General features: G+C 54.3%; 1 protein-coding gene across 1 annotated transcript; it reads right to left on the reverse strand.

The window, feature by feature from the left end:
• Positions 1–4: 4 nt before the first annotated feature.
• Positions 5–23,075, reverse strand: MSI1 (musashi RNA binding protein 1). Its single transcript, XM_052654757.1, has 15 exons — positions 23,017–23,075; positions 22,808–22,848; positions 22,158–22,239; positions 21,975–22,059; positions 19,032–19,073; positions 17,165–17,257; positions 13,514–13,562; positions 12,275–12,357; positions 11,595–11,712; positions 8,476–8,556; positions 7,255–7,311; positions 2,500–2,568; positions 1,548–1,702; positions 1,025–1,088; positions 5–75 (listed from the first exon to the last, which is right to left on the reverse strand). The coding sequence occupies exons 1-14, from the start codon at positions 23,073–23,075 to the stop codon at positions 1,047–1,049; spliced, it is 1,056 nt and encodes a 351-aa protein (XP_052510717.1). The 3' UTR covers positions 5–75; positions 1,025–1,046.
• Positions 23,076–23,112: the final 37 nt, after the last annotated feature.

Consider the following 23,112-nt stretch of genomic DNA (forward strand, 5'->3'; position numbering starts at 1 on the left):
CGGCGGCTGCGGCTGAGGTGTCCCCGCCCCCTCGCTGGCTCACTCGTGGTCCTCAGTCAGCTGCAGGCCAGGGCGCTGGAATACAGCAGCCGGTTAGCGGGTCCTGCCCCCCGCCTCTCTGCGGCCCGCAGAACCCACGTCTCCTCGTGCCTAAGGCCTCTTTCCCTAATCCCTTCCTAGGCAAGCTTTGTGCATATATTTCGCATCTCCTGCTCCCTGTCTGGAACCCTCTTTCCCTAGATTTCTGGATGGCTGGATTCGTTTCAATGTCACCTTCTCAGGGACTGCGCTCTGAACCCCTGAAGCAGGTAGACCTCTCACGTGCAATTTAGAATGATCTCAACTGCACACTTGTTTTTTTTGTCTGTAGACAGAGGCGAGCCTTTTTGGTCTTCTACCACCCCCTTCCTGAAACAAATGCTCAATAAATAGTTGTTGGAATGCACAAATGGACAAACAAAAGGAAGTGTCGCTGGGACCCAGAACGCCCCACTGTACACAGCATGATGGCTGTGTGTGCAGTGTCTTCCCCTCCTCCTCGCTCTCTGTATATGTAGATATGTGGACAGTATCCTGTTTCACCTGTTGGATATTCCAGTGCATGCATGCAGTCTATTTAACCGCTCTCCTGTTGATGGGCATTTCAGTTATAAAAATAAATGCTTAGAAGTAGAATCGCTGTGTTATGGGCATGAAATGTTTAGTCCAGATAAACCCTGCCCTTTGAAAAACCTGAGCCGATTTGCACAGGTTCCTCTCCTCCCTCATCACTGCGGAGCCCCAACAGTCTTAAAAAAAAATCTTTGCCTGAGCAGCGGCACATGCTGCCTTATGGTGGCTATCATTTACATCCTTTATGGAGCAGTTTGAGTAGATTCTCCGGGTCTTTGACCATTGCTGGGATAAAGGTCTGTCTCCCCACTGGGGCTGTGGGTTCCATGAAAGTCTATGTCCCAGACTGCACTGCTCAACGCTAGCCTCCCAGGTGCCACCCACACCCCAAAGCCCCAGCCCACCTCCTCACCTCCTGCCACCTGTTTCCTGCTTCAGTGGTACCCATTGGTGAAAGCTGTGGCAATCAAGGGGCCCTGGAAAGAAAAGGATTTGACTCCTAGATTCCGGGGGGTGGCAGAGAAAGCCCAGGGGCTCCTCCTTTCTTCCGCCGGAGCCTCAGGTAAGGCACAGACCTTCTCTAGCCCTGCCCGTATCACCCTACTTTCTCCTAGGGTAGATTATCCAGGGTAGGGCCTGAGAATCTGCAGATAACCAGCACCCTGGTTAAAAGCAGGGCACCCCTGAGATAGAATCTAGCCTCCAAGCAGGCAGAGATGCTGAGCCTCATTTGCACAGTATTCCCAGAGCCCACCCAATGCCTGGCATACAGAGGGCAATCAATAAATGCCCACTGAACAAGTGAATGATAACTCTCACTGATCCCGGGTCTCCCATCCATTATCTCTTGCCTCTCTTCTCCCCCTCCCCTGAAAGACAGACAAGGCCTCTCCCTCCTTCAACTTCTGGGGCCTCCAGGTCTGGGGGCCACTCACCCCAAGACTGTGGCCGAAGCCAGTGCTGGGGGCGGGGCTGGCAGCGCTGATGTAACTGCTGACCCCCGAGTCCTGATTGGCTGCTCCGTAGAGCTCGGCCATGGGGCCGGGGCTGGTGGTCCCCAGGAAGCCCCCTGTGCGGCTGGGAGTCGAACCTGGAGGGGGAGCCATCGTCCAGGGGTGAGAGCCTGGCAACCCAGAAAGAAGACGGTGATAGCCCCGGCGCCCACGGTGACCCCGCAGCAACCCCCCCAACCCATCCCACCCCCTCCCTCGACCTTGACCCCTCCCCCTCGGCCTCACCCCCACATCCAGCAGAGTGTTGTGGGACCACTGCCTGGAGATTGCCCAGAGTCCGTCCACCCCCACCAGCCTCAGCCCAGGGCCCCCTTTATCTCCGGTGCCACGGCTTAGTGGCCTCCTTACTGACTGCCCCTCCCTTGTAGAGCCCTTCCCACCTGTCCCCACCCTGCAGCTGCCTGCGCTAAAATGATCATCACTCTGCTATTTAAAATGCTTGGTGTTTCCCTAGAATCTGGTTCCTTGTCTCCACTCTTCACTCCTCCACTCCACCCACGCTAACTGGCCTCCAAGCCTTGGCACCTGTGTGTGCCTCTGCTGGGAATACCTTTCCTCCTCTTTGCCTTCAGATAGGAAGTTAAGAGGGGCAACCTCCTGGCAGCCCTTCCTGAGAGGCCCCTCTCTGACACCTGACTTCCCCCGGTGGGCTGTAACATGAGATCGCCTTTTTAACACCTGCCGCCCCACCAGCCTGCAAGCTCTGGAGGGCAGAGACCACACCTGTCTCCTTCCTGGCGGGCCTGCCAGGTGCTCAGTTCATAGTCTGAATAAGTGAGTCCCTCTGAAAAGGGGTGGCCGTGGCCACCTCCCCTCCCCTCTAGACTTATCTGTCCCCCATCCCCCTCGCCCCCTGCACCCCAGACGGCCTCACCTGTCCCTCGAACCACAGCTGCTGCTGCTGCCGCCGCCGCCATGGGTCCATAAGCTGTGAGGGGAATGGCTGGAAGGAAAGGTGTGGGCACTTCAGCGTGGTGGCTGAGGGGCAGCAGGGGTGTGGGCAGAGCCTCTCTGGCCATACCCCACCTCAGAGGGGTCAAGCACAGCCCCGGGGTCAGGCAGAAAAGAGCTCCCTTGGAGAAAGGGAGGAGAGAGGATGGCCTCCCAGGGATCGGCTGGGCCTCAGCTTCAACTTGGACTTGAGGGACACGTGTGCACAACCCAAATGTCATGGGGTGGGGGGATGCACAAGTCACATCTCATGGGGGGGTGGGATGGGGGTGGAGCACCCCCTGAGCTGCCCTGAATATTACCCGCTGCTGCCATCACCAGGGAGGGCCCTTGGCCGAACTGGGGGGCTACTCAGCCCAGGGCTATCGAGAGATTCGTCCCTCCTTCCAGTCCACGTCAACTGGAGCCGACGACTGACTGACAGAGGCACCAAAAGCCGGGCCTGTCGCCCCAGGACCAACGGACCAAGGTGCATTCTCGCCTTCCCCACCCCCCCACTCCCCTGCCCAAAGATCTGCTGAAGCTTCAACAACCCCATTTCACTCTTTCTGCTGCCTGGCCGGCTCCCCTCGCACCCCTCCTCCTGGCTCAGCACCCCTGACCATCACCCAGGAAGAAACGACCACTCCCTTCCCCAGGTCTCCTCATCCCCTTGTCTCTGACCCTCTCTTCAGACACAGGGATCTGGCTATTCCCTAGTTTGCTGTCTACCCCACTCCCCCCAACCTCTACAGTGCCTTGTACACAGCAGGTGTTTAAGGAATAGCAGTGATCAAGACCATCCACAAGAAAAAGAAATGCAAAAAGGCAAAACAGTTGTCTGAGGAGGCCTTATAAATAAATAGCTGAGAAAAGAAGACAAAGCAAAAGGCAAGGAAAGATACACCCACTTGAATGCAGAGTTCCAAAGAATAGCTAGGAGAGATAAGAAAACCTTCCTCAGTGATCAGTGCAAAGAAATAGAGGAAAACAATAGAATGAGAAAGACTAGAGATCTCTTCAAGAAAATTAGAGATACCAAGGGAATATTCCATGCAAAGATGGGCTCAATAAAGGACAGAAATGGTATGGACCTAACAGAAGCAGAAGATATTAAGCAGAGGTGGCAAGAATACACAGGACAACTATACAAAAAACATCTTCACGACGCAGATAACCACGATGGTGTGATCACTCACCCAGAGTCAGACATCCTGGAATGTGAAGTGAAGGCCTTAGGAAGCATCACTATGAACAAAGCTAGTGGAGGTGATGGAATTCCAGTGGAGCTATTTCAAATCCTGAAAGATGATGCTGTCAAAGTGCTGCACTCAATATGCCAGCAAATTTGGAAACTCAGCAGCAGCCACAGGACTGGAAAAGGTCAGTTTTCATGCCAATCCCAAAGAAAGGCAATGCCAAAGAATGTTCACACTACCACACAATTGCACTCATCTCACACGCTAGCAAAATAATGCTCAAAATTCTCCAAGCCAGGCTTCAACAGTACATGAACCATGAACTTCCAGATGTTCAAGCTGGACTTAGAAAAGGCAGAGGAACCAGAGGTCAAATTGCCAACATCCACTGGATCATGGAAAAAGCTAGAGAGTTCCAGAAAAACATCTACTTCTGCTTTATTGACTACATCAAAGCTTTTGACTGTGTGGATCACAACAAACTGTGAAAAATTCTTCAAGAGATGGGAATACCAGACCACCTGACCTGCCTCCTGAGAAATCTGTATGCAGGCCAAGAAGCAACAGTTAGAACTGGACGTGGAGCAACAGACTGGTTCCAAATCAGGAAAGGAGTACGTCAAGGCTGTATATTGTCACCCTGCTTATTTAACTTATATGCAAAGCACATCATGCGAATGCCAGGCTGGATGGAAGCACAAGCTGGAATCAAGATTGCCTGGAGAAATATCAATAACATCAGATACGCAGATGACACCACCCTTAGGGAAGAAAGTGAAGAACTGAAAAGCCTCTTGATGAAAGTTAAAGAGGAGAGTGAAAAAGTTGGCTTAAAACTCAACATTCAGAAAACTTAGATCATGGCATCTGGTCCCATCACTTCATGGCAAATAGATGGGGAAACAATGGAAACAGTGAGAGAATTTTGGGGGGCTCCAAAGTCACTGCAGATGGTGACTGCAGCCATGAAATCAAAAGACGCTTGTTCTTTGGAAGAAAAACTATGACCAACCTAGACAGCATATTAAAAAGCAAAGACATTACTTTGCCAACAAAGGCCCATCTAGTCAAAGCTATGGTTTTTCCAGTAGTGATGTATGGATGTGAGAGTTAGGCTATAAAGAAAGCTGAGCACCAAAGTATTGATGCTTTTGAACTGTGTTGTTGGAGAAGGCTCTTGAGAGTCCCTTGGACTGCAAGATCAAACCAGTCAATCCTAAAGGAAATCAGTCCTGAATATTCACTGGAAGAACTGATGCTGAAACTGAAACTCCAATACTTTGGCCACCTGATGGGAAGAACTGACTCATCTGAAAAGACCCTGATGCTGGGAAAGATTGAAGGCGGGAGAAGAAGGGGACAACAGAGGATGAGATGGTTGGATGGCATCTCTGACTCAATGGACATGAGTTTGAGTAAGTTCCTAGAGTTGGTGATGGACAGGGAAGCCTGGTGTGCTGCAGTCCATGGGGTGCCAAAGAGCTGGATACGACTGAATGACTGAACTGAACTGAACTAGGAGGAATATAACTAGGAGGGATTCGTGCTTTAATGATGGGTTGTCGTGAGCCTGGAGCTGCCTCCGGCGAGGGGTGAGCACCCCCTACTGCTTGACTCTGCCACTGCAACCCTGAGAGGCCACACTCCCATCCAGAGCCAGCGTCTCCCTTTCAAAGATGCGTGCCTGAGGGCTGTTTTAGTATCCTAGCCCTGAACTGGAACTGGAAGTGAGGTAAGGGACTCTGGAAAAAAAAAAATCCTTGTGAAAATTCTTAGGTAGGTTGTTGGACCAGGAGATGAAAATCTAGGACAGCATGCCTGCACAGTTGGGAGACACTTTGCCTAAGATCTTTAGAGTGCTGGCACCTTCTCACTCAAAACATCAACTCCTTTGAGAAGCCTTCTCTGACTACCCCTACTAAGGCAGCCCCTCGCCCCGACCCAAGCACCTTAGCACATCTTGTTTTATTTTCCTTGTGGAACCTCTCACCCGGTGCAAGTATCTTGATTTACTTGTTTATTCCTGTCTCCCTCCACCAGACTGTCAACTCCAGGAGGGCAGGGAGTTTGTCTGTCTCACTCCCTACTGAATCCCCACTGCCTGGTACAGCGTTTGGCACAACAAATATTGATTAAACGCACGAGGAAATACTGTCGTCCCTTGAAAGTGAGGGAAAAGCTCAGACCCCAGACCTCCAAGAACTGCTCAGCCTCAAACCCACTGCCTCCCCAGGCCAAAATGTCTGCAGAGGGGCTATTTCTTCCCTCAGTTCTTTAAGGGCAGGGCTGGGCCCTGAGGTCTGGTTTAGGGCCCAGTTAGGCATTTCCTGAAAGCAAAACCAGCATGCTCTCATCACAACAGTAAAGCATTACTCATTTGTATAATAAGTATTTATATCTCTCTCTAGAGCACAAGTTCTGCAGATGAGAGCCTGGCTGTCTGGTTCCTTCTTTGCTTCCAGGGCTTGGCTGTCTGTCTTACACAGTAGGCCCTCAACACAAGTTCCGAGATGAGTAGGAAAGACCCCCATCTGCCTCACTCTGCTCAGGGAAGATCTTCTATCACCCCCACCGCCAGGACTCCCTCCCCCTCCTTCACCCCAGGTGCCTCTTTCCCCTCCCCAATTTTGGGGGCCCCCTAGGCACCCCTTGGAAGGAAGTTCTCATCTAAAGCAGCGTCCACGCTTGTGTCTTCCACATGTGGCTAGGTTCGGGGAAGGAGTCTGGGGGTGGGGTGAGGGGAGAAGCAGGTTGAACAGAGAAACCCCGTTGCAGCCCACGTCATCTGCATCCGCCCCTTGCCCCTTGCCCCTTGCCCCTTGCCGTGGGCCTCCGCCCTGGCCCCAGCTCCAGAGCTGAGCTGACAGGCCCAGGTGAAAACTCCAGCTGGAGAAATGGCCCAGGATGGCCGCACACATCGCCCTACTTGCCCACGAGTTGCAAACAGGCTGGGTTCGGCCCTCAAATAGGTTTCATTTGGTCCCCAGGGAACTTAAAAATTTGAAATTCGTTGCTAATATTTTAAAATAACTGAAAATTCATTTGAAAGTGAAAGCCGGGTTTCTGGCTTCTCTTGGAAAAATGGGATCTGAACATAACCGGGTTTCTACATTGCCTCCTGGCAGGGGCAGAGAGGAGCCACACCCACCACCATGTCCTGACGTCCCCACCCCGCCCACTCCACTCTGAGTTTGAGACCCTGGCTGGTTCACCGCTGGATCCCAGCGCCTACACGGTGCCTGGCATACCGGAGGCGCTAGATAAATATTTGTCAAATGGATGAATGAGTGATTTCGCCTCCATCTGCTGGGCTTGGCCCTGTGCCCTACCCTTAAGGACCATGTAGCTACGCAGACTGGCCAGTGCCCGAGGCTGCTGCACTGCCAGAGGGCTGGAGGGCAGGAGAAAAGGGTCCCCCGAGCTTTCCCGGGGTCGGTCCCTGGGTCATTCTCTTTCTCCCCCATGTGGCCTGTGAGGTGTACGAAATCCGAGCGACTGACCTGTAAGCTCGGGGAGGACTGGGGCGCTCGGGAGAGGGGTCCGCTCTACACGGAATTCTAAAATGAAACGTAAAACAGCTTAGGAAGATGCAGAGAGGCCCCTCGGGCGTGGCCCAGGGAGGACGAAGGCACCCGCGGGGCAGGCCATGCACAGGACCCGAGAGCTGCGGATGGGGAGAGCACGCAGGCCAGCAGGCCAGGGTGGGGAAGGAGACAAAGGCAGAGGCGAGACCAACAGGGAAGGGACAAGTGGGCAGAGTTGCCACCTACACCCCGGGCACTGGGAGATGGTGGAGCTTCTGTCCTTGGTGTTTTTCTTAAAAGGTCTGAAGGCACTAAAACATCTCCCAGAATCCATCTTTTTGTTCTATTTTGGGGGCAGGCAAGCAATGACCCTAGAGCAGCTCTGCCACCTTCTAGATGAGTCATCTTTGCAGTCACTTTTCCCCTCTGAGCCCATTTCCTCACCTAGAAAATCAGGCTCATCCCGCCTCCCCCCGGAGATCACTATCAGGACTAGTCAGGGTCATGTGCACAGAGGAGTCATAGCTGGACAGCCCAAGGTGCAAGGGCTTAGAGAACCCTCCAGAGAAATGACCGAAAAACAAACAAGAGCCTTGCAAAAATATGATATTTGATATTAAAAAAAAACAATGAATAGTCATCATGGGAAAGGCTCAGAAGTTTGTTGGGCTTCTTGCCAGTATGGGAAGGGCTAGTGTTGTTCTTATTTTGAATTGCAAATGAGGGTGGTGATCATTGTGGTTTTAAATTGCTTTTCAGCATTCAGGGTCTCAAAAGGTCTCATCTGCCTTGGAAGGAGCTCACTGTAGCACATGGTCATTATAGGGGAGTCCATAAGGACACAGCCAACGCTGGCCCTCAGGGGGGACTCCCCACCACAAGCCTGATGCCCTTTTGGTGGAAGCGGCAACCCTGGAGGTAGGTAGGGAGGAAAGGCAAGAGGCAGGCAGAGGTCATCCTGGGAGGGAGGGGTGTCATGCAGGGCCACACAGGGAGCCCCACCCCCAGCTTCTCAGGAGGGGAGGGGGTGCTGGGTGGGGAGAGGCGCTCCTTCCTCAGACATGCCCTTCCTTCCTAACCTCCAGCAGGCAGACCTCCCCCCAGCCATGCACTACCCCCTGAACACTGCCCTGAGGAGTCAGACTGCCCAGGAACCGGGGACATGCTGGCAGCAGATGGACACTGGGCAGGACTTACCAGGGAACTGGTAGGTGTAGCCGGGGGCGAGGCCTGTATAACTCCGGCTGGCATAGGTCGTGGCTTGGAAACCAGGGTAACCTGATAAGGCAAGGGGACCAGTGTCAGATGCTTTATCTACAGCACTGTGGGGGAGGATGTATCACGAATAATAATCACATTTACCACATACATACCATCTGCATGCCAAGCCCTATACAAAGCCCCCTGCACAGTTTGCTCTCTCCTTAAGAACCCCAAGTGGCACAGTTAGGAGCCTCATCTTATAGGCAGAGAAACTGAGGCTCAGTGAGGTGACACTAGCTGAGAATAACCCTAACCCTTATCGAGGTTCTTCGTGCTCTGGCTCCTGCCTCTATCCTCTCCTCGTCTACACCCTGCCCCTCTCACTCTGCTGTGGCCACCCTGGCCTCCACGCTGCCTTTCAAACTCACAAGCTCCTTCCCACCCCAGGGCCTTTGCACATGATAATTCCTCTGCCTGGAACACTCTTCCTCAGGTTTTCACAAGACTATGCCCTTCTCACTGTGCAAGAGGCAGCTCAAATGTCACCTCCTCAGAGAAGTGATCCCACAAAAGACCTCTCTCTCATCAGTTACAACAGTATTTATCATGTGATTCTCCCTGGTTTTTCCTTTCAATATTTATCATGTCACCCTGGTTTTTTCCTTTCATAGCACTGATGACCAGTATCTGAACTTATCCCAGGATTTCTTCAAAAGCTGATTTTCTGTCTTCCCCATCTTTTATTTCTGTCTCTCCATCACCAGCACAGTGCCTACTACTTAGTATGCATATAATAGATATTTGCAGCTTTGAAAGAAAGATCACGTAGTGAGTAATAATGGTATAATTGGGATTCAAAATCAGATCTGACTGGCTCCAAGTCTCTTAACCATGATTCTCTATTGGTTAGAGTTGTTCTTTTCTCTCTCCCACCCTCACGTTTTTTGGCGGTAGGGGGCTTCGACAAGCACATGTGGGATCTTAGTTCCCCAATCAGAGATCAAACCCATACCCACTGCAGTGGAAGCACTGAGTTTTAACCACTGCACTGCCAGGGAAGTCCCCTCCCCCATTTTTTAAAAGGGGTAAAACCAGCTAATAAATTGTTTTGACAAGAAAATTTTCTCAGAGTTCCAAAGGACACTAAAGAAACAGAACAACTAAATTCAAAAACTGATTCTGGTGGATCTTGTTCTGGAGGACAGAAATAGCTATAAAGGACAGTACTGGATCAACTGATAAAATCAGAAAATAGTAGATGAGATTAAAATATTGTATCAATATAAATATATGAAGTTGATAATTATCATGTTTCATGAAAGCACACCCCTAATCTTGGGAAATACACACTGAAGTAATTTACCCTCAAATGATTTAGAGAAAAATCATAAGCATATCATATATGTGTGTGTATGCATATGTGTGTATATATATATATATACACATATACTTATGGAGGAATGAGAAAAGCAAATAGGGTATGATGTTAACAATAAGTGAATCTGGGGACTTCTCTGGTGGTCCACTGGTTAAGACATCACCTTCCAAAGGAATTAAGAGTTCAATCCTTGGTTGTCCCCCAACCAAGTCTAATATCTCACATGCCTCTCAGGAAAAAAACCAAAACATTAAAAAAGAAGCAATATTGTAACAAACTCAATAAAGATTTTAAAATGATCCACATTAGAAAAAAGTCTTTAAAAAAACCAACAGGTGAATCTGGTAAAGGGTATATGGATTTTTTGGTACTACTACTTTACGTTTCCAATTCTTCTGAAAATGACGTTACTTTCAAATAAAAAGTCAAAAAACAAAAACAAAACTTCAGGAGCAGACAGTGTTCCACTTGGTGGGTATGCTCCTCACCCGCTTTATCTGTGAGCCCATTCCTGACCCTCTAGCCCATGCTATACCCCCTTCTCTGAGTCCTCAGGGCACCCCTCCCCCATCTCCAGCATAAAGACCCCCTTGTTAGTGTTCTCTTTCTGTGTATATACAGCTTGTCTCTCCAGGAAGACTGTGACCTTCTTGGGGTCCCAGCTCAGATTTTTCACCCTTGGTCAAGGGCCCCAAGCACTGTTGACTCCTGTTCATCTTCCAAGGCTCATGGTGACCTTGACCCCCCCTCCCCAGGGAGCTTCCCCAACCCCCAAGTCGATTTAGGTGCCTCCTCGGGCCTCCCACAGCCTCCAGTCAGTCTGTGGTGACACGGTCTATTTAATCTTGTCTCTCACTTGATGGGAATTACAATGAAGGCAGGCCCTATTTCTCAGAAGCTGCTCAATAAATATTAGTCGAACAAACAAGAAGAAACAGGCTTCTCTCTACCTTCCCAAAGGCCTGTGCATCTGTAAATGCTGTTCCATCTGCCTGATCATTTTTACCCTCCCCTGCTCCCTGCCCTCCCATGACTCAGCTCCTACTCAACCCTCAGACTCAGCTTAAATATCCTAGCGTCTCCAAGTCTTGGTCAGCTTCTCTATGACCATGCTCCCTTGGCCCCTATACTTCTCCATCCCAAACCTATTATGTTTTTGTTGTTAGTCACTAAGTTTTGTCCGACTCTTTTGTGACCCCATGGCTCCTCTGTCCAGGGGTTTTCCAAGCAAGTATACTAGAGTGGGTTGCCATTTCCTTCTCCAGGGAATCCTCGTGACTCAAGGATGGAACCCGCGTCTCCTGCATTGGCAGGTAGATTCTTTACCACTGAGCCACCAGGGACTTATTTGTTTTTCCTGCCAGACCATAAAGCTCCAAGGAAAGTCACTGCTGTAATTCTTGGCATAGGGCCTGGCATTTATAGCTGCTCAATAACTACTTACTGGATGGATGAGTGGACAAACAAATTGAACGATGGGATGGACAGAAGGACCAATTAATAAGGAGCAACTGGGCCATTCTTTCGGTCACCACCAGAGGGCAGCACCCCACAACCAAATGGCCCACCTTCGTTAGGATTGCCAGACCTGAGATCCTTGGTCCACACACCCTGGGCACTGTCTTCCCAGACAGGAGGGCAGACCACAGAGGAAAGGCAACACCCACACAGCTCCTGGCAGCCCCAGGTGCAGTTCTGGGCAGGAAGAAGCCACAGGTGCAGGCCTAGCACATACCCAGCATGCCGATGCCCAGCATGAAGGCATCCATCCCGTAGGGCATGACTCGAGACCTCCCCCGGGCCGAGCCCGTTGGTGACATCACCTCTTTTGGCTGAGCTTTCTTACATTCCACCTGCAATGAGATCCGGCAGTCAGTCCCTCCTATAGACCCAGGGTCAGGGACCCTCCTATTCCCTGGCAGGCCTCTTGTTCATTTTGTAGTTACTATTTTTGGCGTGATCGCAATGTGCTAGAGATGGGTTGAGCATGCGGTGGTTCATCAAATGCTTACACCGGCCCTGAGACGGATGGAGGTACTACTGACACTCTCATTTTACAGACGAGGGAACTGAGGCTCAGAGAGGGGAAGTCATCTGTCCAATGACTAGACTAGGAAGCGGTGGAATAAGGATTTCCACCCAAGTCCCTCTGAGCCCACCAGCTGTGCTTTCTAACCGCCATATTCCTGTCCACACTTTCAGGGGGATGAAAAAACTGGCTCTGGCCCACCGACTGTGAGGCCTCTCTGCCTGCCTCCAGAACCTCCAAGCATTCCCTGGCTGACTCAGGCTAGAGCCCCAGTCTCCCCCTGCACATCATGCATAACGTTCCCCATCAGGGATTGAACCCGTCCCCCTTGCAGTGGGAGCGCAGAGTCTGAACTACTGCACCGCTAGGGAAGTCCACTTGCTCACCATTTTGTTGTTGATTTCATGGAAGTGGATTTCACACACTTTCTCCACGATGTCCTCACTCTCGAATGTGACAAAGCCGAACCCTGCAGGGCAAAGGCAAGGTCAGAACCGGGCTCCTGGTCAAAACCCAGCCCCAGGTCATACCAACAGCATTCACTCCCTTCTTACAGGCAAGTGTCTAAGAATTAATGAGAGGCTTTGCCTGCACCCTGGCAACCTCTCAATTACGTGATGAGATAAGATTTCAGTTCCCAAGTCATAGAGGTGAAAACCAAGGCTCAGTGAAGTGACTGGCCCAAGATCACATAGCAAATTAGAAAGAGGCAGGGCTGTGACGCAAATCACATTCAACATGCCTTTTCTCTTCTTCAGATGCTTTCCAGAGAGGGAAATAAAAATACTTTAAAAATACACACACAAATACTTCTAAAAACGTACATGAACGTGGACAAGTATATTTTTGTATACAGATATACACACACATACACACCCCTAGATACCCATACATCACAGAAACACTCCAACTAGTGCTCACAAAGGCATAAAGGCCCCTGTGTGCATATGAGTTATCCTGACATGCTAGGTCTACACAACTGTTCAGTATCAAATACCCTCACATGCATAGATACAAACACATACACACACACACACCAGCACATACCCCATTCCCCAAACAGGCTAAAAGGCCCAAAGCTCTGAAGGCACTGGAGAAACAACCCTGCCTCCTCCTGGGTGTGCCCCAGGGGCTGGAATGGTATTTCTCAGAAGGCAAGGCCCTTGGGAAAAAAACAAGCAGGCAGTGCACACCCGGTGGCCCAGATGCTCACAGATCCAGGGGCAAGGGGGCTGGGCTCGGCCCAGGGGTGGGGCAAGGGGGCCAGTGGCAGGAGCAGACTGTAGAGTCAGCCTGACCCTGGGGTGGCCGGGCCCCAGCTCTGGTTACCAGGGACAAGGTAAGCCCAGCAGACACCGGCTGGGGCGGGGGCGGAGGGCTCAGTTGCAGGGGGAGGAGAGGTCCACTCCTCCGTTCCTCTCCTCTCGGGTGTCTGCAATTCGGCAAGTTTCTAGCACAGGAAACGGCGGGACAAAAGCCTTCTGTAAGGCCAGGCCCGGGAGAGGATGCAGATCCTCGGGGATAGGATGTCAGGAGGCGAGATGAAAGGGCAGCTGTGACCTGTAGCCCCCTGGCTGACCACAGGCCCCCCAGCCCAGCCTAGGAAGGGGAGGGGCTACACTTACCTCGGTGCCGGTTGGTGGTTTTGTCAAACATCAGCATGGCATCATCCACCTAAAACAGAGCTCCCGTGGAGGACCCACCAGACCCAGGGGTCTCCACCGCAACCCAGGAGCGAGGGCTCCGACACCCACTCCCCTCCTGCCCAGTCCAGGCTTTATCTTCAACCTGCTTCCTGGGTGGGGGACAGCATTCCATCTGCAACCCCACTGGCTGCCATAGCACCCCCGTTCACCACCAGATTCTCCTGCAAATATTAAGCACCCACTATATGCCTGGCACTTTGCCCCACCGTCTTCTCCTGGCATGGTAAGAGCCTCATTCTGTTGATGAGGAAATGGGCTCAGAGAGGTAAAGTCACCTGTCCAGGGTCACACAGCACATCCCAGATCAAGCCTGGGAGGAGTAGGAGGAGGCAGACAGTGGGTGCTAGAGGAGAAAATAGAGGAGTAAGATAGGAGATGGGGAAGTGAAAGCCTCTTTCCTACTTGCAAAAGGCCAGGAGGCCAGCAGCCACTCCAGTCAGACCCAGCTCCCCTCTCCTTGTACAGATCTTTTCCTCTAATTGAGGTTTCCTTTTGCTAGAGGCTGTAATTAAAGCAAGTAGAGTTCAGTGCTTGGGCTGCTGGCCTCCCACTGACTGGGGGAGGGGAGAAGGGTGGAGGAAGGGAGAGGTTCTGCATTATCCCCCATCCCTTGGACCCCAAGTCTTCTCTTCTTGCTGCTCCCTCAAGGCATCCTCTTGGATGCACGGACAGCCACAGGCCCTCTCTTCCCGTCTGCAGTCCCAGCTTCCCTCTGCCTACATCTGCTGCTTCCTCCTTGCCCTCTTAATTCTTCAGCCAATGTCAGCTGTCTCACGGGGTTAACCTAAGGTCGGATTCATCCTGGGTGGAATCAAGGGCTGCCTCTGACACTGCCTCTCCCCATTCCACCTCCCACTCCAGCTGCTGACCCTCCCCCAAATGGTCAGACACCCAAGGGATCAAGGAAAACTTCCTGAGGCCTTGGGGCACAGCCTCTTCCCCACTCGCCTTTGCTCTCTTTCCAGGCTGTCATCCGCCTTGTTAAAGTGGAAAGGGCGGCCTCTGAGCTGGGTGGTCCTCCAGTTCTTAGGCACCAAGCAACAATCAGGCCCCGGACTTTCCCCAAGGAGAACCAGGATCCCCCCACACCAGTAAGTCAGGAGGCAGCTGGGTCCCTGGAGAATCTCAGGAAAAAATGACATCTCTCTGCCCAAAGAGGGGCCTGACCTAGGGCCGCACAGCTCGGTGTCACCCTTGCTCCCATCCTTATGGACCCATTCTGAGTCCCACATCAGCTCAGCCGTCCAAACTGGATGGACACTTCATGTCTGGCACAGAGAAAAGAGAAACCCGGAAAGGGGGAGCTTGTGATAAAAGCATAGGCTTTGAGTAGGACCGGCTGGAGCTGGAAAGTAACCTTGGCCAGCAGCTTTAGCTCTCTATGATTCAAGTTCGTTATCTGTCAAATGGGGCGTTAGCTGTGTCTTATAGGGAGGCGTTAAAGGAGATCTGCATGCAACACTCCTAACTCACAGCACCCGGGATAGAGTAAGCGCTTAATAAACAGCAGCTGTTATTATTAGTAGTACCTTTACTAGAGAGGGGCTTGCCCACAGTCACATGGGGCAGGCCGGCGAAGCTAGAGAGTAAACGACTGCACACCACTGGCTTTGAAGGCTCCATGAAGGCAGCGCCAGGTCAGTCATGACCACCCTATCCATCACGGGACTTCTGCTCCCTGATTACTTTTTGAACAAATGAATAGATGAACCCAGCCACACCCTCCTTCCCTATCCCGCCGCTGAGTTCCTGATTCAGCCCAAATCCACCGCCCTTCCTCCAACCAACCGCTGTCGCTCCACCAGCCCTGGCCACCCCCCACCTTTCAACCTGGGCCTTGGCTGGACAGACCCGGAGTAGGCAAGGGGGGTTGAGGCCAGGGCATAGAGCAAGGAAAAGTGGTTGGGGGTCCAGGGCTGGACCCCCCACTGGCGTCCCCTCCTGGGGCCAGCAGAGGGGAGGGAGGCTCCCAGCCCAGTGTCCTTAATAGGCTTTGGTCTCCATGGGAACCCGGGGGCAGGGGGGCTTGGGCGGGGGGGGGGGGGGGGGGGGAGGGGAGGCGGCCGAGGCCTGCTGACCAGTGGGAGCCGCCAAGTTCGGCGGCCGCTAAGCCTGAGTGGCAGCCATGGCGGCTGACCATTGTTCCCCCCTCGGCGGCGGCCCCTCGATCCGGGCGGGGGGCCCCCCGCCGCGGGGCCCTTGGCATTCCCGGCTGTCCCCCTCGCTCCCTGGCAGCCTATTCTCCGGCTCCCCCTGGCCTCCCCGGGCCGGTTTCACATGCCAACGCCGATTTAGGCCCGAACAAAAGACGCGGCCGCTGACGGCTTCTCCTGGGGCCCGGTTGCCATGGCAACGCCGGCCCCGGGGGCAGGCGGCCTCCAATCACAGCTGCTGGATCAGATTAGTGCGAGCTCTAATGCTCGGCGCTCAGACACAAAGACACCCCACCGGAGCCCGAGCGGGGCCTGCTGCTTCCCAGGAGCGCCCTTCCCTCTGGGGCCCAGGCCGCCCGACCTGCCCTGGATCCGGTACCCGGGTCCCTGCGGAGGTGCCTTGAGCCTAGGCCTCTGGCTCCGGCATCGCCAGCAGACGCTGGCCAGGGACCTCCCACAGGCTCGCCTTCTACCCTAGAGGCAGGGGGCTGGAAACCCACCCAGTCACCAGCTCATGTCCCATTCCCAAGCCACGGTTCTCCTGTGCCTTGCACCTTATATAGGGAACCGAAAGGGCCTTGATGAGAAGGTGAGACCCAGCCGGCAGCCTGATTCACGTCTGAAAAGCCCAGGGACCCCAGGACTCAGCACAGAAATCTCTACTTCACCCTGAGGCTTAAGTAAAACTTGGTCCCCTCCTAGCCATCTCTCCATGGCACCTTGATGTTCACACGCTCCCCTTTCTGGGGAAGGGGGGACACGCTATTGTCTGATGTCACTACATTGCTTCTGCATGGACTAAATGGCCCAGAAATTTAAGTTCCAGGCACCGCAGAGCTGAGAACCAGTTCTCTGGGACTGATCAGGAATTTGGGGTGGTCTCTGCAGCCCCTCCCCGATAAGCTAAGAGATCTGCAATGCCCCCCCCCCCAGCTCCCACCTGCACAAGCAGGGTTCTGAGTACAACTGGGAGTCATATTTATTGCCTCGTTATCATCCTTAGCAGGAAGGAGTGGGGGAAGGTACAACCACCCTGTGGACTGGACAGGTGCAGACTCCCAGGAGGCCAAGGGGGTGACTGGATTGAACTGGCTTCAGGAGCACAGCCTCCCTCAAGAGAAGAAAGATAAGCAGGAGAAGGGCGACAACAGGGATAGCTACTGTATGGCTTCCCTCCCTGGGGACGCGTACACAGAGTCTGAAGCCCACAGATAGGCCAGGAGCCTGAACGCTGGGTTTGGCCCAGCCTCACCCACAAAAGGACCCAGCCCCCTTTGCGACTCTTGCAGGAATTGGAATGACCTGGCTGGACTCCGCACTTGCTACTGACCAAAATTCCACAGGGCTTTCATACCCCGTGCCCGGCCCCCCTCCCCCCGCCCTGACCCCCAGCCAGCGCTCCCTAGTTCAGACCCACCTTCCCGAACTGCTCAAAATACTGCTTCACATCCTCCACCGTGGTGTTTACTGATAGGCCCCCAACAAAGATCTTCTTCGTTCGAGTCACCATCTGTTCGGGGAGGGAATGAGAAAGTGGGCATCTGAGTCCTGTGGCCTACCGCCACCAGCGGGGGCTCCAGCCCTCCTGCCGGGGTGCCAGCTGACAGCTCTCTGTGGCCCCAGCTACTCAGAAGACTCCCCCACCACCACCCCAAACTCCCCCCTTGGACTCTCACCTCTGGGCCTGTCACAGGCAGCTGTACACCCCACACCCTGGCTCACTCCCTGGGGTCTGTGTCAGGAAGTGGGTGGCTGGCTCAGTGACCCAGACCTACAGCCGTACCTCAAAGACCCCACCAGCCACTCCTAGAAGAGGCCAAGACCCATCCCAGGGTCCCCCTGAACTTAACACCGACATTTTCCTCATCAACCTCTTCCCAACCCAACCTCTGGCAGCCCCGTGGCCCCAGCCCTGTTTTAGGAAGAACACATGGTCCTAATTACCCCAGGAGCGCATGGCTAATCCACGGCAATTCCCAGCCCCATCCTAGCACTAAAGCACCTTCTGTCACCAAACTGCTTAATGGAATTAACCCAATTCCGACCATGTGCTCCCTGGTGCGGCTTCCTTCCAATACCTGGTCCATAATTGCTTTCAGGCCCTCTGCTGGACCCTGGCAGGGATGCCCTTTTCCTGTCTCCCCAGACCTGCCCCTCTCCTTTCACTGTGGCCAGAGCTAGGCGCCATGACTCAGAATCGCAAAGCTACCAGTTCCCACCAACCCCTTGCAAAGGGGGAAACTGAGATCTCCTGGAGAGGGACCTAGTCCCTGGACACATGATACATCATCCAACTCAGGGGTCCTGCTCCCAGGACTGTAGTCAGGCCACTGCCTGTCTCCTGTTTTCAACTGCTTAAAAATTAAGATGTAGCTAGTTGCCCTGGGAACTGGAATACCACTGTTAGGCCCCTGTGCTGCACCAAAAGTTTTGAGTTCTGTATGGCTCCACTGCTCAGAGAGCTGTTTTGTGGGCACCTAGAAAAATCTGCCACAGCACCAGGGACAAAGAACACTTAGGAAGGCAGCCACAGTCACCCAAGTTGAAAGATAACAGGTAACAGATGCTAGGATCCCTTCCCTCTCTGCAAGCCCAACGCACCTCATCGCAGAGGTGAGGGGAGCTGGGGGGGGTGGGGCACTGGGGGTCAGAGGTAGCTCCCTGACCTGTCTCTAGTTTAGCTTCAGCTGGTAAGTCTGGGATGTATTTGAGTGCCTCCCACCCCAGAGGTGCAGGCACAGAAGTTGTGATCTCCAAAGTCACAGAATTAGAGTCCAAAGTTTGCATGCGTGCATGCTGGCACTTCAGCTGTGTCCAACTCTGTGTGACCCTATGGACCGTGGCCCGCCAGGCTCCTCTGTCCATGGGGATTCTCCAGGCAAGAATATTGGAGTGGTTGCCATACCCCCTCTAAGGGATCTTCCCGACCCAGGGACTGAACCCACATCTCTGTGTCCCACACATTGCAGGCGGATTCTTTACCCTCTGAGCCACTAAGGAAGCCCAGAATCCAAAGTGTACTGACTTCAAATACAGGGCAATGAATCCCCCAAGGGGTTCCTCTTTCTCTCAGCACACACAGGCCCCTCTCCCTAGTCCACCCCAGAGCACAGATGGAAAAATGCATTGTGTCTGCAATCCAGAAAGCAAGGACATCAGGAATCCTCCCTCCTCCCACCCCATGCCATGCCATTAGCACTCCACCCAGAAGCCTCTTCCATAGAAGAGAATGATGGGAAAATCTCTACTGGTGGTACAGAGCTCCCAGACACAGACATACCTACCTTAGGCTGTGCTCGCCGAGGAAAGGCCACCTTGGGATCAATCTGAAAGAGAAGACAGAGGTAGAGGAGCCTTGGTTATTAAACACAGCCTGAAGATCTGAGGACCACTCTCATCCCAGGACACAGAGGTGACACAGAAGTGACAGAAACCACCATGGCCTCTGGCAGGAAGATGTAATGGTTAGAGCTGGGCTGCTGGGTTCAAATCCCACTTAACGCAGCTTCCCAGCTGTGAGATCGTGCACAAATGACTTAACCTCTCTGAGCCTTAGGCTTGAGCTCACCCGCAAAATGGGCCAATACTGACATCCACCTCAAAGGATCCTCTGCAGATTATTTGAAGTAATGCTTACAAAGCACTTGTTGTCTAGCCCTCAGCGAGAACCAGAAAAAAAGTAGGCATAGACTTATTCCTTCCGGCACCAGGTATATTGAAGCCCTTCCTGCCTGAGAGATACCTGTCCAGCTGAGGCAGGCAATCCAGATTGCGGGAGCCTTGGGAATGGAAACAATCTTTGCCTGCAAAAGGCTTTGAGATAAGAGTTCGTAAACCACAAGGGTAGACTCCATTCTGTTTTCCCAATACCACCGCCATCTAACAGTCCTTCCTGATGGTGCAAGCAGACAGTTCCCTGATAGTACAGGTCGGCTTGGGGTGAAACAGAGCACAGGCTTTGATGACATGCAAGAGCATGGGATTTGGACTCAGAAACTTTGGGCCCCTGGCCAAGTCTGTGATCTTGGGAACTTGCCTGACCCCTCTGAGCCTCAGTTCCCTCATCTGCAAAGTGGGGACAATAGCACCCACTTTTCCCAGAGGCAGCTGCATGGAATCAAATGAGATAACGCAGGTGAAAGCGTTCCTTTGTGAACTGCCCTTCTTTGCACAAACAAAGGTGCTATTACCAGTGGGCCACCTTTGCCCTTGGCCGTGAACAACCAAAGGGGAAAAAGCAAGATGCACCTGGGTACTCCCAAGTACTATATTCGTACTAACAAACATCAAAAGGCAGAGCTCGAGATACTGTGATCAACACAGGACCTCTGAGGCCCAGTCATTTCAGAGTATCTTGCCACTCACGTGGGTGGACACCACTCAGAAGTTCACCAGCCAATCGCAGGCAACATCTGTCTTTCCCCACAGTTCCTTCTGTTCAAAACTCAGCCTAGTTCTAGGCAACAGACTCTGTCTCCTCACTGCCTGAATGGCACGAACCAGGGAACAGCCCTCCTGTTTCCCCCACTGGAATCTACCCACAGAGAAGGAACCTCCAAACTCCACACTGGGCAATGCTTCCTCTCTCCCCAAATCCCATGGGGCTCCAGGGATAATTATAGCTGCCCACTGATTTTGTATCTCAATGGACATGTTCATCCTTCTGTTTCTCCTGGAAGCCACCAGAACACACCTCTGACAGTCTCCCTGTGCAGACACTGAAGGGGAGATGGTACCTAAGCCAGGGCCCACAGACCCACGCACAACCAGTCGCTGACACACCCTACCTCCACTCTGACTCACAGCTGGAAACATAAAGCCCAACAAGTAAATAAAAGGTGAAAGTCAGAACCCAAAATAGCCTTCCCACAATAAGCCTCCCTTCCACCCCCACCCCTTTCCCAGGCTGGAGAACGCCAAACACAAAGCCCCTGCCCTTTTCAAAGTCCTGCATCTCAGAAGGATGCCTATCTCTTGCTCCTTCCTCCCCTCTCTCTTCCTCTTGTCCATCGTCCATGCCCCTGCCCCCCAGCTCCAACCCCAATCCCAACATCTCGGCTTCCTGAGTGCTGCAGAAGCCATCAGTGCATTCTGAGGACAGGGTATGGTAGGAGAACAGGCAGCTTGATGGCAGATAATCACCAAAAACAATAGGCCACTGTCTGTCCATTCCTAGCTTGGGTCACTCGTCTGCGCCAAGAAGATCCTTTCAGGGCCGGCAAAGTTGAGGCCTGGCCTCATTGGCTCATTACCGCGGGCAAGAGTGGGAGCCACTGGGCAGAGATAACAGGAGCTGGGGACAGGCGGTAGTTTAACAAATTCTTGGGCACAACCAGCTATTGTTGCAGGTAAGCAGGAGCCAGTGACTGACCCAAGCAGGGAGGCCCAGCGCTGGAGGAGAGTGGGGGAGTGTGGAGAGAGGTCGCACTGTCCCTGGCAGACAGTCACCCCATTACAGAGGAGCCCTTCCTCGGGTTTCTCCTCTCCCCTCTCCCCTGGAGCCGGGGCCTGGGCCAGCGCCCCCTGCAGGGCCCAAGACACTGGGAAGCTGCGGGACAGCAGCAAAATATTCCCAGAGTCTGAATGCCCAGCCAGCGGCTTCTCCCCAGACCCAGCCGGCAAGAGTTGTTTCCAGGCAAGCTAGGGCCCTCCTCATAAATTCCTCCACGGGCAAAGCAGGTTCACATCTTCCACACAAAGCCAGGAGCTCATTGACCAAAAGTCAGGGGAGGGAGGGCGAGAAGGAGGGGGGATTCAATGATCCTTTGCCATTGGTCTGCAATGGGGTAGTGGTGAGGGGGGGGGGAGCCAAGTACTAGTTGGAGTTCAGAGAAGCCACGGGTGGGTCACTGCAGCCCTGACTCACCCCACTTGGGCTAGGGGAGGGACCTAGCCCCACCCCAAGCTCCTCTCTGAGGCATCAAGATTAGTATGTGAAGGGAGGGGGAAGCAGCCTCACCTTCCCTCCCCAGTCCTGGAGGGACTGGGGTGGGGTGGGGATGTAACATCGCTTAGCAGGCTTGGGATTTTGCAGCTCCGTCTCCCCTCAACTCGACTGACAAAGTTTCAGAGCGTGGCAGCCCTTCTACTCGGCAAACTCCCTCCTTTCTCCCGGGATCCCATCCAACTGCCCCCCCCGCCTCCCGCAACCCCGGACAGAGTCCTGCCCCTCTCCTCCAGCGACCTCCTTCTCCCAAAAGACCCCCGAAACCCCGAGGGCCACTCACTGTTTTGGAGTCGAGCTCGTGCCGCGACTGCGCCAGGACTTTATCCACCCCCGCCTGGTCCATGAAAGTGACGAAGCCGAAACCCCTGCGCGCCGTAGTGAGGGAGAGGCAGATGGTTACAAGGCAGAGAGCGGCGGCGGAGCGGGGCGAGCCGGGAGCCGGAGGAGGGGGTGAGGGGCTCACCTGGATCTCTTGGTCAGGGGGTCCCGCATCACCAGACACTCCTTCACCTCCCCGAACTGGCCGAAGTATTCGCGCAGCCCTTCTGTAACCACACACCCGCCTTCGGACCGGCCCGCGCCCCTGCGCCCTTCCCCCCTTCCCCCGTCCTTTGCCCCCAGTGACCCCGGCGCGGTCCGGCCGCCCCCGCGCCCAGCAGCCTGCACGCTCTCCGGCGCTACCCCCCCACCCCCGGTCTTCACCCGGCTCCCCTGCAGCCTCCTGGCGCCCACGGGGGCCCCAGGAAACCGAGGGCCGAGCAGGGCTGGAGGGGGGACGGCTCCGGCCGGGTTCCCGCCGCTCCGGGAGCCGCCTCACAAAAGTTTGAGCCGCAGGTGCGAGCGGAGTTGGCGCTGCCGCCGGCGGGTCCCCGGGGCCCAGCCCACCCCCCACCCCCGATGCCCCCTGAACCCCTCATCTCCTTCCCTCCACCCGCTGGGCCGTGCGCGCTTGTCGATCGCCCTGCGCTCTCGGGGTCCCCGGGCGGGGCGCGAAACGGCGCAGGGGCGCCCGGGGTCAGCGGGGCGCAGGGCCGGGCTGGGGTGTCCGGTTCCGGGGCGCCGGGGGGTCCCGGGTGCCCCGCCGGGCCGGCGGGCGCTCCCGGGCTCGCTCACCCTGCGTAGTCTGCCAACTGAGTCCTCCGATGAACATCTTGCTGCGGAGGAGGAGAGACACAAAGGGCCCGCGTGAGCGCCGGGCGCCCGGGCGCAGGGGGCGCGGGCCCGGGCCCCGGGGAGGCCCGGCCCGACCCGGATCGGCCATGTTGGCGGGGCCGGGGCGGGCGCGGGCCAGCGAGGCCGGGCCGGGCCGGGCCGGGACGTACCAGGGGTCGTGCGGCGAGTCCGGGGAGGCGAGGCCGGGCTGGGGCGCGTCAGTCTCCATCGGGAGCCGCGGGCGGCGCGGGCAGCGGAGCGGCGGC

The sequence above is a fragment of the Budorcas taxicolor genome, chromosome 17 (assembly GCF_023091745.1).
Source record: "Budorcas taxicolor isolate Tak-1 chromosome 17, Takin1.1, whole genome shotgun sequence".
Classification (NCBI taxonomy): Eukaryota; Metazoa; Chordata; class Mammalia; order Artiodactyla; family Bovidae; genus Budorcas; species Budorcas taxicolor.

Excerpts from the sequence above, each read along its gene's own strand:
- MSI1 (XM_052654757.1), bottom strand. The coding sequence starts at position 23,075 with ATGGAGACTGACGCGCCCCAGCCCGGCCTCGCCTCCCCGGACTCGCCG. Across the intron at positions 22,240-22,807 it reads CAGTTGGCAGACTACGCAGG|AAGGGCTGCGCGAATACTTC; the intron begins GTGAGCGAGCCC and ends GTGTGGTTACAG. Across the intron at positions 13,563-17,164 it reads ATTTTGAGCAGTTCGGGAAG|GTGGATGATGCCATGCTGAT; the intron begins GTGGGTCTGAAC and ends GCTCTGTTTTAG.